Source organism: Oryzias melastigma, linkage group LG12 (genome assembly GCF_002922805.2).
Source record: "Oryzias melastigma strain HK-1 linkage group LG12, ASM292280v2, whole genome shotgun sequence".
Lineage (NCBI taxonomy): Eukaryota > Metazoa > Chordata > Actinopteri > Beloniformes > Adrianichthyidae > Oryzias > Oryzias melastigma.
This window is the reverse complement of record NC_050523.1, coordinates 5,639,678-5,654,516: the sequence shown is the minus strand read 5'-3', so window position 1 is coordinate 5,654,516 and position 14,839 is coordinate 5,639,678. Positions and strand designations below refer to the sequence as shown.

General features: G+C 42.7%; 1 protein-coding gene across 1 annotated transcript; it reads left to right on the top strand.

Moving 5' to 3' along the window:
* Positions 1–214: 214 nt before the first annotated feature.
* On the top strand, positions 215–13,775 carry enc1 (ectodermal-neural cortex 1). Its single transcript, XM_024299533.2, has 3 exons — positions 215–593; positions 5,333–7,144; positions 11,885–13,775. Exon 2 carries the CDS (start codon positions 5,339–5,341, stop codon positions 7,112–7,114), a length of 1,776 nt encoding a protein of 591 aa, XP_024155301.1. The 5' UTR covers positions 215–593; positions 5,333–5,338; the 3' UTR covers positions 7,115–7,144; positions 11,885–13,775.
* Positions 13,776–14,839: the final 1,064 nt, after the last annotated feature.

Sequence of the window (14,839 nt, the reverse complement as noted above, 5' to 3'; positions counted from 1 at the left end):
AACCGCCGAGTTAAAGTGAAGGACTGTTTCTTCGATTAATTTGCGTTATTACATATTAACGCGTTGATACCACCCCTTTCTTAAGTTGTCGCTTGCGTTAACGCGTCAATATTCACACCCGCAGTATAAATATAAACGCAGCGTCTTTTAATAAGTTTTTGTATTCTTGTTGTTATTCATTTTTGCAGGAGGAGGAGGAGCAGGAGGAAGGGGAGCCCTCCCCTCCCCTCCACATCCATGCATGACCCTCTTTGTCTCCGGCTCCGTTTCCTGATCCTCCTCCCTGCTCCGTGTAAACACACCCATTGATTTGAGTGGGAGCGCAGGCGGAGGAGCGCCACAGCAGCAGCGGAGCGACGCCTCCAAACATCCTCCCGCACCGCAGCTCCTCTCTGCCGTTTCCTGCTTTGGAACCGAGCTCGCTCCCGGCGGAAAACGGCCCCCCTGTCGACCGTGTCTGCGCTCTCCTCTCGTGCGTAAAAGAAAGGAGTTGCCTCCGCGGGCGCACAGAGGCTTGCACCGTGGCTCTCTCAGAAGTGGCATGTCCGAGGGAAACCGCGGGCGCAGTTGAACTCCTGCTTTCTCCCAGAGAGGTAAGAAACTCCCCTCGTGCCCTCCGACGAATAAACTCCAAAAAAGCGCCGCGTTCGTGACGCTAAAACGCGCAGCTTCCCCGCATGTCAGCGCATTAGTGTCGCGCGCTCCCGGATCTTTGTGTTCCCTTTGGAGCTGCAGCCGTCTGCGGGCGGCATCAGGTGTTTGCGCCTGCGTCTGCTCTGCAGACGCGCAGAACCGAATCATCCTCAAAGCCGCCGCAGACTTTGGAAGCTCGTCTCCCTTCCTGCGTCCGCGCGCGGCTCCGAACACCTGGCAATGATTTGAAACAGACTGCAGGCGGGCTGGGATCGAGTCCAGAGACTCGCCGGAGAACTGCCTCTCAGGGAATGAGGGCATCTCTCCCAGCCTCGTTTCCAGAAGATCCACTGAGGACAGACAGGACTAACAAAAGACTGATTTCCATTTTCCATCCACCAACTCTGCTTCAAAAACAGGAAAGAATAGTGAGACAGAATGCCTTTTTACTGCTCAGTCTTCAGTGGGCTTGTTATGTCTGGATAACAGTCCAAACTGAGATCCAGCAGAAAGTTAGTGTGAGGAGAACTTTCTCAGCAGCCTTCATCCTATTTCAAGAGAATAAATGACTTTTTCCAGGTTTCCCATCAGTTAAATACATTTAAATCAATTTATTTATTCAAGTCAGTACCTTTAAGACGAAGCAAAACATTGATATTTATGTACATTTTTTCTGATTTTATTTAAAATGTTGAATTTAAAGGATACATTTGTGTCCCAGCTTCAGCTTTTTCCTATTTTTTGATGTTTTGGAACCAGCTGAAGTGGTCACTGTTTATACAAATTTGATAAAAATGCTCTGAATTTACAGGGAAGGTCGGACAACAAGCAGGAATGCTGGCATATGTGAGGGCAAGGATGTTTCTTGTCTTTTTGCTATCATGAAGAGATAGTGTTGAGGCATGTTAAGGTCATTTCATTGGAGGAAATATTTCCCAGGATAAGTTTGGCAAAGGAACTTTAGCGATGCTGACTTTTAGGCTGAATCTGTTAGGAATATGAGTTGTTTTATGCTGATTTTTTGGTCAGTTTGTGACGAATATGGCTCCTTTTCTCAGACTAGAAATATGATACACAAAGAATGAAGCAAACAGTAGATCTGAATGAAGAAAACATCATCTAAAATAAATTGGAATTGAAGTAGAAGATTTAAAATGATAAAAAATTTACTGTATAATAATGAAATTATTTAGATTGAAACACCAAAATAAGACTAAAAACAGAACCAATCTGAAGGTACAAAAACCTTAATTACCAATTGGGTGCAAAACAACCAAACCGAGACAGTAAGTGGTCTGAAAAGAGCCATAAAGAGGATTAAAATGACTGCTCAGCAGAACGGTTTGGGGAGGGCTCAGAAGTTCATCCAGGCCATACATTACCTTAATCACGGCTGTTGATTCTGCCGTACAAAGTTTAAATGAGTTCCCTCTGAACTTGTTTTCCTGCTAATCAGACGCTTTTTGCCTCGGGGCCAGAACCACAGGGGGTCAGTTTTATTAACATTATTAGTGCATGTAAAACCTCGTTAATTGGGTGGCAATATTAGAATCACTTAATGAAATCGAGCTTCTTACAACTCCCAATTAGAAAAGAGGAGCTGGAGTTTGCACACGTGTGACCATGAGGCGAGGACTGTCGGCAGAGATGTGCTCGTTAGATTTGGAGCTGCTGGAATTTGACAAATCCTGCTGGACCAAGGTCACGCTCAGTTTCGTGTTTCCTTAAGTTATGACAGATCCAATTCTGATGACACACGGAGATTTTTGGTGAGTGGTTCAAAAGACTCTTCATTGTTGTGGTTCGTGTGGCATTTAAGAGTTAATAAGAGTGCATATTCCTTTGGTAAGTCAGAGAATGATGCAAAAGTTTGCTGCCTCGCTCACATAAAGTTGTAGACGAGTTGACTTCTGACACACGGGCACAAACCTTTGCTCAAAGCATCGATCTGACACACAAAGAGGAATTGCAGCAGGCAGGAAGGAAAATGACAGTTGGTGACTGAGTAGGAAGTCTCGGATTGAAACTCCTTTGTGCATCATAAAGATCAAACGTCAGGTTCATAGTGCATTAATGCGTTCTTCACGGAGACGCCACGCTTCAGGTGTCAGTGACACTCCTCATCAAAAAAAAAGCCTGCTAAATGTTGCATGGGTAGCTGCGGGTCTCAAGTTTGATTTCGTATTCAAAAGGCTGGACTTCTGAAGGTTTCTTCTTTTAATTTTCTGAGCAGATGATGATGCAAGTTATGGAAAATGGAGGCACCTTTTCTTCTCAGCAGTTCAGCTGCAGATGGAACCTTTGGGGCTCTTCATGCAAAGATGAGAAAGCTGAAATCCTTTAAGACCCATTTTGATAGAAAATGGTGTTTTGAATATGTTCTTGTGGCATTTTTCTGATAATATATAAAGAAAACTGAACTCAAAATTGCATCTCTTAGTACTTTATTTGTCAAATTGTTCTGAACCAGGAGTAATCGAAAACTTGCCATTAGAAAAAGAGCGTGTTTGTGAAAATACCGTTCCATGAACGTCTTCATCTAAGCTAGCATGTGGCTCAAAACTGTACAGTTGGATAGCTTAAAAATTGCTCGCCATTTTTGTTGCGCCAGTAATGCTAGGCTGGGGTTGTAAGCTAGCGGAAAAGCATGCACACATATGTGCGACAGGAAGTGGGGGCGGGCTTGCACCATCCCACTTACAACTCAGAATGAACCACTGCCGCTCTGCAGAAACTATGTCCTAGAACAGGTATCAAAGTCAAGGCCCGTGGGCCGGATCCGGCCCACCGGGTAATTCTATCAGGCCCTCCAGATCATTTTATTTTATTGTTATTAATGGCCCGATGTTATCTTCTGCTCATTTCTAAATTGTATAATTTGACAAAATATATCTTTACAGAGAGTAAAATATTGAAAGTTATTTAAGGTTTAAGTTGATTTATAATATTCCTACCTTTTTATTATAATTATGTTAAAAAGTTATGGTTTTAAAGTTTCAAAAATATTGTTGTTTTGCTAGCTTTTTGGACTAATTTGGCATTTACTAAGATTATTTAGATCATTTTGGAGTTTAGCTAATATTTCAGCTTCATGCTAGCAGTTTCGGCTAATTTAGGCTTTTTAAAAAACGTTTTTTAGGCTGTTTTGGAGTTAGGCTAATATTTACACGCAAACTGTTTTGGCTAATTTAGGTGTTTTCTCAAAATTTTAAGCTATTTTGGAGTTAAGCTAATTTTTTAGCTGGCTATCAGCTAAATCAGCCACATTCAGCTTACAGCATTCACACTAGCATTATTGGAGGTAATGCTATATATCTAGTTTATAATTATGTCAAAAAGTTACGGTTTAAACGTTTTATTGTTTTAGATTGTTCAATAAATGTTTGTCCTGTTTGGCCCACAACCTAAAGTGTGTTTTGGATTTTGGTCTCTTGTGTGATTGAGTTTGACACCCCTGTCCAAGAAAATGGCTTTTTTTTTTTTAAATGTTGGCTAAAAATTCCATAATCAGAATTAAAAGAACACTGCGAATGATTTTAAAGTGGCTCACAAGCAAATTGGAGTGGATCTTTAACTACAATAGAAGACATCAGCAGGTAGTGGAATAGTTGCCATTATCTAAAACAAACTCCACAAAAAAACAGAAATCCTGCTAAGAGCATTTCCATTCTACAAACAACAAAAATGTCTTGCTTAAAATGCAAAAAACGGAGTGAACACATTTCACGCATATTTTCCTGCAGCGTTTTTGTAAAAGCTTTGCGAATGTTTCCAAAAACCTTTTTCGCCTCTCAAAGCCTGGAATCTCTGGAATTCATACTTACTGACAGGTTTCAAGGTGACCACACGCTGCAGCTGTTTGTTTCCAGTAAGGAAGCAAACATGCCACGACCACTGCCAGCAGAATTAGATTTGGTTTTCAGAAAGAGCAATCTTCTGTCCAATTATATCGGTTAGTTGGAGGACCTCCCCCCACCCCCCGCGGGAAACTTTGAAGCCTGTGCACATAATCTGTGGCATCCACGGAAGACGCCAGGCGTTTGACATGTGTAGGAAACTGGGTGGAATGAAAGTTAGCTCTGTATGAGGACAGACCGAGGACAGTGAAGAGCGAGCTGTGTTTTTTTTTTTCCTGAGGGGGGATTGAAGTAAATTGTGCGCATTTTTGAGAGGCTTAACAGTCCTGCCATTTCATCCTTTTTTTTTTTCTCCCTTTCCTCTTGACTCATCGGTTCCCTACAAAGGAACACTTTATTTGTAGATGAGGAGTATCAAAGATGAGGATTATCACTTCTTAAAGCTGGAGGTGGAGGAGTATTTGTAAGGAGACAGTTGACCTACATAACCCTGAGATGTGTGCCGTTTTGTCATTTTTCTTCAGTGGATCTCTTATTTCTCTTGAGGGGGGCTTTCCTAGTCTTTTAAGTCGTGCAGCTCATCTTTTTATGGACACTGAATGATTCAGTATTTTAGCGTCCACATCACACTGCTTGCATGTGCACCAGTCACAATTTGTTAGGCAAATTAGACCTACTTTACAAGCTGATGAAGTTGCTTTTGTTATTTAAAACATGCAAACATTCCGGTCTTTTGCTTCAAAAGAAACCACAACTTGTGAATATTTTTTGAAATGCTCTGTTTTGGTTGTCAAATATGAAATGCATTAAAGAGTTTTTTCCTCTCTTCCTCTCTGTTTCAGGATTCAATGAAAATGTCCGTGTGCGTCCACGAGAACCGAAAATCCAGAGCCAGCACTGGCTCCATGAACATTTACCTTTTTCACAAGTCCTCGTACGCAGACAGTGTCCTCATGCACCTCAACTCTCTGCGGCAGCAAAGGCTCTTCACAGACGTCCTGCTTCACGCGGGCAGCCGCACCTTCCCCTGCCATCGCGCCGTGCTGGCTGCCTGCAGTCGATACTTTGAGGCCATGTTCAGTGGTGGGCTCAGAGAAAGCCAGGCCAGTGAGGTGGACTTCCGAGACTCCATTCATCCAGAGGTCTTGGAACTCCTGCTGGATTATGCGTACTCGTCGCGCGTGGTCATCAACGAAGAGAATGCAGAATCACTACTGGAGGCTGGAGACATGTTGGAGTTTCAAGACATCCGTGACGCCTGCGCTGAATTCCTTGAGAGAAACCTTCACCCATCCAACTGCCTTGGCATGCTGTTGCTGTCTGACGCCCACCAGTGCACCAAGCTGTCAGAGCTCTCCTGGGGCATGTGTCTTAGCAACTTCCCTGCTATTTGCAAGACAGAGGATTTCCTCCAACTGCCCAAAGACATGGTAGTGCAGCTGTTGTCCCATGAGGAGCTAGAGACAGAAGATGAGAGACTGGTTTATGAAGCTGCCCTCAACTGGATCAACTACGATCTGGAGAGGAGGCACTGCCATCTTCCAGAACTCCTGAGAACGGTCCGCCTCGCCCTACTTCCAGCCATCTTTCTGATGGAGAACGTGTCAACAGAGGAGCTGATCAATGCTCAGGCAAAGAGTAAGGAACTGGTAGACGAGGCTATCCGATGTAAGCTTAAGATCCTGCAGAATGACGGCGTTGTCAACAGTCCATGTGCTCGACCAAGAAAAACCAGCCATGCCCTCTTTCTTCTGGGTGGGCAGACCTTCATGTGTGACAAGTTGTACTTAGTCGATCAGAAAGCCAAAGAGATAATTCCCAAAGCTGACATTCCCAGTCCAAGAAAAGAATTTAGTGCTTGTGCCATTGGTTGTAAGGTCTACATTACAGGTGGAAGAGGATCCGAGAACGGAGTGTCCAAAGATGTCTGGGTGTATGATACTGTCCATGAGGAATGGTCAAAGGCTGCCCCCATGCTAATTGCCCGGTTTGGACATGGCTCTACTGAGCTGAAACACTGTCTCTATGTCGTTGGTGGACACACTGCAGCTACTGGTTGCTTGCCAGCTTCTCCATCCGTGTCCCTCAAGCAGGTGGAGCAGTTTGACCCCGTGGCTAACAAGTGGACCATGGTGGCTCCTCTAAGAGAAGGAGTGAGTAATGCGGCAGTCGTCAGTGTAAAGCTCAAACTGTTTGCCTTCGGAGGAACCAGTGTCACCCACGACAAACTGCCCAAAGTCCAGTGTTATGACCCGCAGGAGAACCGTTGGAGTGTTCCAGCATCCTGCCCGCAGCCGTGGCGTTACACGGCTGCCGCGGTGTTGGGAAACCAGATCTTTGTCATGGGCGGTGATACAGAATTTTCCGCATGCTCAGCCTACAAGTTCAGCAGCGAGAATTATCAGTGGACAAAAGTGGGTGATGTGACCGCCAAACGAATGAGCTGCCAGGCGGTTGCATCAGGAAACAAACTGTATGTAGTGGGCGGATACTTCGGAACGCAGCGATGTAAAACTCTTGATTGCTACGACCCCACCCTCGATGCATGGAACAGCATCACTACCGTGCCATACTCGCTCATTCCGACAGCTTTCGTCAGCACCTGGAAACACCTCCCAGCTTGAATCCAAAACTTCCTGCACCTTTTCCATCAGGTACGATAAACCTCTTTGTCCAGTTGTCTTTTCTGATGGTTTGGGTTTTTTAAACCACACCTGATAAATGTTGGCAAAGGTTCTCTTTATTTAGGTGATATTTTGAAGTTGAGTCATGGCAAATCTTCTTCGTTTAAACATTTCTTCATTATCCAAGAAAGGAAAAGGTTAAACAAAGAAGATTTTAGGTCCAGTTGCCACGACTCAACTTCAAGACACGTCTATTAAGTGTTCAAAGACCTGGAGGGCATATTAGGGAAAGCTATTGTCCCCAATTACGTTAAGACATTTAGTGAGAAGTTAAATGGTTGAGTGTACCATTTATTTGGCGTTTTTGTATGCCTACAATTGTTTTAACAAATTTGTTGTAATGGAATGTTATGTTTTAGGGTTATTACACTTATAATGTCATTATTGTGATTACACCGCATAACCCTTGGAGGGAAGTGGAAAGTTTGGCAATGTTACACCCTTCCAGAGTATGGCTTTAACTTGAGTTGTATAATACTTTGCAAGAGAATCGTGGCCTCAGAGAAGCATTTGTTTATTTTTGTGTTCCTCTTGAGCTTCAGATGTTCTGATTATAAAGGATCACTTCTTCTTCTTCTTCTTCTTCTCAAAAAAGGATTGAGCATTGAGATGATGAAGGGCACACTTACAGGGAGGAACTGATCGGGGCTTGTGCGGGTTAGTTAAGTGAGTTATGTGGCTGTGGGGATGGGCCGAAGGACAGAAAGGGTAATTGAAAGAGAATAGGATACTTTTATGGCCCCTGTGGGGGAAATCTCCCTGAAAGGGATAAAAAGGGGTCTTCCAATTAGACAACTCTCACACCAAAAGGCTGTGACACCCCAGTGAGGCTAATCCACTCTCAGTTGCCTTGCTTTGATGAGGTTATGCACTTTTTTTCCTGGGTGGCAGGGATAGGGTAGTGCTTGCAAAGTGTTAGACACCATTAATCATCAATTACAAGAAGTAACGGAGAAGTAATGAGGGAGAGCTGGACTACCTGAGTCTTACCCTCCTCAGACCACTCACACACGGATCATCCTTCAGAGTAGTCATCTCGTCTTTGGGATTTATCATTTTTGACTTGACAGTCTCTTCTGCTTCAATTTATATCCTCCTAGTCTCACTCTAACCCTGCTCCCTCCCTGCTCTGATGATAAACAACCCAGACGTATGTGGAGCATGGGTAGTCAGCTGGCAAACCTGGTCTTTCTGCTCACTTCAGGGTTAAAATCCCATCACATCACACAAATCCCCCACCAATGCCCCCCACATTTCGTTTTTTCTGTTTTTTTTAATGCCTGCCAGCCTTGGGCTCCTGAGAATGAAAAAGAGCAAAGATGAGTGACTTCTCAGCTGTCCAGCTCTGCGTGTCTCCCTTTTGATAATGCGAGGAGACGGCTCAGAGCAGCTTCACTCCTGCGAGTCTATGCTGCCTCTTCCTCTTACATGATGACATCTTTTTTTAAAAGACCTATTATTCCTTTTCTGTTTCATCCCTGAAAGACTAGAGTGAAGGTTTTAACCATCTCTGAGCCACAGAAACACAGTGCTCAGCCAAGTGAGTAATCCTGCCACAAATTTTAATAAAAAACATTTTGTTGTCGGTACGCCTGCCTGTCATGGCAACTGACAGTCCACTCACCGAATGTGGTGAACAGACAAAATGTAGAGGAATGGGAGAAAAAAAATGACTGTTTGGGAATGAAAAGGAAAAGGAAGTTGTTAGACCTCACACAAAGAGCTTGTTTCTGTGAAAGGGTTGGAAAAAGCCCACTTCTTCCCTGGGGAGCAATTCCAACATGGGAGATTTTCTCCTCTAAAAGTTTTCTTCTGGAAAGCTTTTTATGGGCGCAAAAGGTAAATATGAAGTGACACAATGATATGAATCAACAGTCCTTGGATTAATGACGTCTTTATGCTTTTGACAAAATTGATCAAGATATGAATTAGAAGAATATAAAACTAGAATTCTTTTATTAAATCTAACAAGAAAAACAACAGCATGACACACCAAATGAAAAGTTTTACATTGAATTACTAAAGAAAAACTTAATTGAATTACTAATTAGTGCTTTTTCTTTCTTTTAAATGTAAAAGTATCTTAATCAATATTTGTAACTATCAGAAACCACACCAATTACTTCAATCTCCAGTCTCTCAGAAAAATGGCACCACTTATTTTTTCAAAATCAAAAGTATTTTTTGTATTTTATGAGGAATTGTTAGTAATTTCCTCTGAAGAACATTAGTTACGAGGTTCACCCATTGACTGTTAGAGCCATTGACATGTATTATTTTACTGGACATGTCAAGGTGATAAAAACGGCATACCTACGGCCCTCGTGAAAGCAGGCCACAGCCTTCTCCATCACTTCCTGATTGTCTGCTGCCATTTTGAAACCTGATTATTCTGACAAACACAAGGACTGAGAAATATTGGTCTATGTCTCAATAGTAGTTTAGGGGATTTTGACCCTCTTGAAACCTGCAGGTACTTCCTATTTGGAACATAAGAGGGGAAGGGGCAATGCGTCCAGTGATTGTATAGTCAATTTGAGAACTGGACAGAGTGGCCCCTCCCCCCTCACATTCCAAACAGGAAGGGCCCTCTGCTCCACATAGCCAGAATCCCATATACTTCTATAAAGACATAATCAACTTTTAGTCATTATATTTGTCAGAATAACTATTCTTGTTCTGCTACTTTTTTTTAGCATGTTATAAATCAATTTTTTTTCTTTAGTGCAAGTTATTAAAGTTATAAACTGTCCAATCAGATGCCTCAATGAAAACATGTGGTCTTGAATACGTTTGACGGAGTCCCCGTAGGCTGTTCTCAAATTGTAGGGGTGTGGCCTTCCAACAAGCCCACTCCCGATTGGCGACTAATTTGGACCAATTGCTGCTATTGGACGACATATGATTCCATTCATATCGCGGAAAATGTCAACTGAATGGACTTCCTTTATTTGGAGCTGGAACTAAACCATTTTCTATGGGTGACATCGTACTCACTCGGTCCAGTTCTCACAAATAGTCAATGGATTTGTCTCATTCCAGTTCCTGTGGGAATACAAATCACTAGGGATACTGCGATTCTCCGCTTAAAGCCGAACACACATTGAATTGAATCAAAATCAACAGCATATGTTTGCATAGGTTTAAGATGAAAGTGTCAAACACATGTTGCAGTACATTACGCCAGTCTTACTAAAAGGGTTTCTTCATTTTCACTTGGTCATTAACAAATTAAAAAACTTCTTTTTGTTTTTTTTATTTGTTTTGTGATAGTTCATATATCAAACCAAAACAAACCCCAAAAATTGGGGTTTGAACCAAATTGTTGCATCTCTAGTAATCACACAATGTTGACCTGATAGTTTGACATTCTGAAGAAGTCTGCAACTAGATCAGACAAACTTAAACTTAGGAAATAAAGAGAGAAGAAAAACAAAAATACCACTATATTGGAGTTTTTCATTACCATTAAAACAGGGAAAAAATAAATGGAAAGTTTCTCAGAAGATCCCTGTAACCTCTGACCGGATCCAGCTTTCAGGCTCTCCGGGGTGCATTCACACACTCTTCTTCACTTTGTGTGCCCAACAGCATGAAAAGGTTCCGGTTAGAGATACTTAATGACATTACATTCACATTAGATGGGCCACCAAGCCTGCAGCCATCTGTGCAGTAAAGATAGACGCCTAATAAGCAAACGCTTTAAAAATGGAAAAGGTCAGAATGAAGCTGTGAGCGTAAAATGCACTCAGATGTGAAACGTGTGTTGGGCTGAGGGGGAGATAAGACGCTGGATGAAGGCCAGGCGGTACGAGGAAACGGAGCTGCTGGATTTACTAAATCTATTAGTCAGGCGGGGGACGGCGAGTGGACAGAGCAGTGAGGCGGGTGCAATGTTTCAGAGATGTTTATGATACAAACTGTTTGTAAAATGCTCGTCTGTTTCTCTTTAAAGTGATTTTTGTGCCACCATATTGCAAACAAAAGTCACAGTTTTGAGATCAAAATGTTCTAAATTGTGAACAAAATGTTAAGTGTTAATAAAAATGTATATTTTTCAAATAAAAATATTAAATATTTGCTTTCAAAGACTTTCAAAGACATGGTGTTTGCTACTGAAGGTCAAACAGGCTCCTTTACCCTTGATTATTTTAAAAATAGTCAATACTTTTTCTTTTTTTGTATTGATTATATTCAGCCAAATTTGTGACTTTGGGTGAGAATCTCCTAAAACTGTAGAGTAAACTGTAAAGTTTCTGACATTACACTAAACAGGCTCGTGTGTCAATGTAAAATCAAAGATAGGGCGAAAGCGAGATGAGGCACAACGCATCTAAAAACGTTTGTGCTGCAAAAACATTTTTAAAAGCAACAAAAAATATTAAATATTTTTATTTTACATTTTGTTTGCAATTTAGAAAATTTTGATCTCAAACTGTGACTTTTGCTTGCAAAATGGTGGCACAAAAATCCCTTCATCTTTCTAAGGTAATTATTAGTACTGGATTTGTGCTGTTATCTGATAATACATAAACTCTTGGTGGTGTTTTTTCCCCCTTGATGTATGCCATCTTCTGCTTTTACCCTCCTCCTGTTCTTCTCCGCTTGAATTATTAATAAGTCACCTTTTAACTTGTCTGACTTAGCTGGCTTTCAGGCACATCCTGAGAGCTCATTAGTCAGTTTAACAAGTCATTCTTCTCTCCTCAGATTTCCCCGTTTTGCATCATCTACCGGTCTCCCAACTGTGAAGAAGCACACATTCTCCATCTTTGGATCAGATGGGGAGCAGTGATGTACAGACGCCTTTTTGTTTTTGGGGCAGCTGTTTCTGAGGAGGAGGCCGGGACATTCAAACGAACCGCTGCTCGCTCGGTGAGGCACAAACTCTGTGTCCTGTGCTTTCGTGCTGCAAACATATCACAAAACCAGTTCTTTTCTTGTTTAGTCTGTATGAAAAATAAAAAAGAAGCATGATGGGTATTTGTGCGGACTGAAACGTGGGAGGGAGACTGGATAAATATGGTTTATTAAAGGCACAATGAAGGAGCAACGCTCCCCCTCCTCCTTTAAGACGCAGAGACAAACCTTTAGCTGTCACCAGCGGTCACGAGGTGTTGATGAGCCACACCAGCTGATGTCGAGGGGATCTGTGAGACGAGGAGGAGGGGGGGTTACGGTACCCCCCCAGGTTACGACCTTACATATCTGGATCTGCGTGTTGACGCCTGCCAGGACTGTTTCCAGTGCCTGGATTGAAGGCTTCAGAAGGAGCGATGTCACTTTGAACTGTACTCTTAATGCTGTATTAGACCGGCTGTGCTTCTGATCAAAGCTTGCTGAGTCACAGTGAACGACCTTTTTTTTTTTTTTTTTTTGGAGCATGTCCATTCATAGTGATTCAGTCAAACTCTCTGCAGAAATCACCTTAACACAACTGAGAATATACCCATTTTTTCATAAACTTGCTGCAATGTAGTCTTAATTTATATAGAAATGGTAACTCTTATGTTAAAATATTTTTTTTCCTTCTCTGCCTGCATCCGTATGTGAATGTATGTTTGGGTTGTGTCCTGCATGGCCAGGTGTTGTATTTTTTATATTTTTTTGGTCTCAGTGGGGCTGCATTTTGCACAGTTCAACCCATCCCAGGAGGAATTTGCTCTTTTGCTCAGAGTTTTTCAGCAGTTTCAGGGTGGATGGGAAAGGAGCTACTCGCATTTCCAATGACATAAGCGCAGATATCACACAAAAAAAAAACTTGGAACTTGGACTCAAACATGAAAGTTGGATTAAAAAAAAAAACATCAATAAATGACTCTGCTAGATTGGTAGTTCTACTACAGAACTCTGCAGCTGCACCGAGGACAGCTGGAGGTACTGAGTGTTAACCCACAGTTGTTCTGACCATTTGGTTCTTCTACCCAGAAAGCTGTGCATTGCTAAGGGCAGACACCGCAGTGCTTTTCACCATAGTGTCATTAATGCACGTTAAAAATAAAATAAAAAAGAGAAAATCTGCAAGTTCCTGCAGACCAAAAAGCAGTAAAATGTCTTAAAACACTCTGTGAATAATCCGTGTATTTGTCTTGTCTGGTCGACCTGAACATTGACTTGTTACAACAGCGTTTGGTTGTAAGAGGTAATGTCTTGGTGAAATGTGTATATTTTTTTTTCTTGCTTGTGGACTCAAGTTCCCGCTCAGCCCCCTTTAAGCTGCCCTTAAATTCCTTTTATTGTGAATTTCGAGACTTGCACGGAGACCATTGCAGCTCCATTGTGTTGACCTCATCAAACCGCCGAACTCAAGAGACTCAACCAATCAGATGAAAGCATTTCTTTCCCACAGAACACGGGTTTCCCCGGCAACGGCAAGTAATGAATGCCCCTTCAATTTGCACCTAATTGTCGAGTGGCGTTTCCCCATTTCGGCTCGGTTTAATCTAGGATTCCAGAAAATACTGTCAAGTGTGCATCAATCTTTTTTTTTTTTTGTCGTGTAAAGTTTAATTTCTATTTTTTATGGTGTTATTTTGTACATGTGATTTTTTTCACAATGTGAAATTCATGGCTAATAAACATAAGAGTTTTTTCCTCTTAACTGAAAGGTTGTTGCTTCTTTCTTTTGTTGTAGTGATCATTTGGAAGAAAAAAAAGGTATTTAGGGCAGCATATCACGCGTGTGCGGTTTTGTTCGGCGGAGGACGGATTGAATTTGTCTTATCTATGCCTCTGGCTTCTAAGCTCCCTGCACAAGAACAGGCAAAGCAGCCAGATACTTTCCCTTTCTCTGTCGAGTCACCTTGGCAACAGCAACCTTTTTCTGCAAAGTGTGGGGGCTGGAGGACAACATGAAATCTTAAAAAGCACCTCTCTGTGTTCTCCCCCCGCCCTACCACCCGGCCTGCCTCCCCTTCTCACTTCCTTTACCCCCCTCTGAACGCAGATCATCAGTGAAATGGATTGCAAAGCGGTGACGGAGTCTTGCTGGGTCCGGCGTTCCCTGGTTTGTAACAAGTCTGACATCCCATTAAAAACTGCAGAGCGCAGAAAAAGCGCCACATTCTGCCAGCTTTGGGAGTCTGGCTCCCTCGCTGTTTACATTCCTCAACCTGACACGACTCCTGACCAGCGCTAGGTGTTTGAGAAACACCAGTTTAACTGGATCCTGACCCTCATCCAACTAAATACGCCCAGATTCTAGGAGGAGGGAGAGGCGGAGAAGTAAACAGGATATTCGGACATTTACAAAAATGTGCTGCAACGTTGGAAAAAAACAAGTCTTATCTGCTTGTCTTTTACCCAGGGGTGAGTTTTTCTCAAGCACCGTGAGAGCCAGGAGAGGAAGAGGAGGTTGACACATAAGGTGAAATGTGGGGGGCTCTGTGTGTGGGAGGCCCCTCTGTGTGATCCCTCAGCTCCCCTCCATTAATCAAGACAGGAAGCTGGACTTCCTGTCGGCCAGGAAGCGAGCCTCACTCACCCCCCCACGAGAACAGACCCCCGGATGGCGCAGCCCTCCGAGCCCCTTTGAATTCTCTGGGTGCTCCAAGGCCTCACATCCAGGGTTTTTGTGCGGCCAGTTCGGATGTGCGGTCAAAACAATGCACCTCAATGTCACTGTTGCCCGGCAACGGCAGGCTAAAAAAAAAAAAACATTTTCAA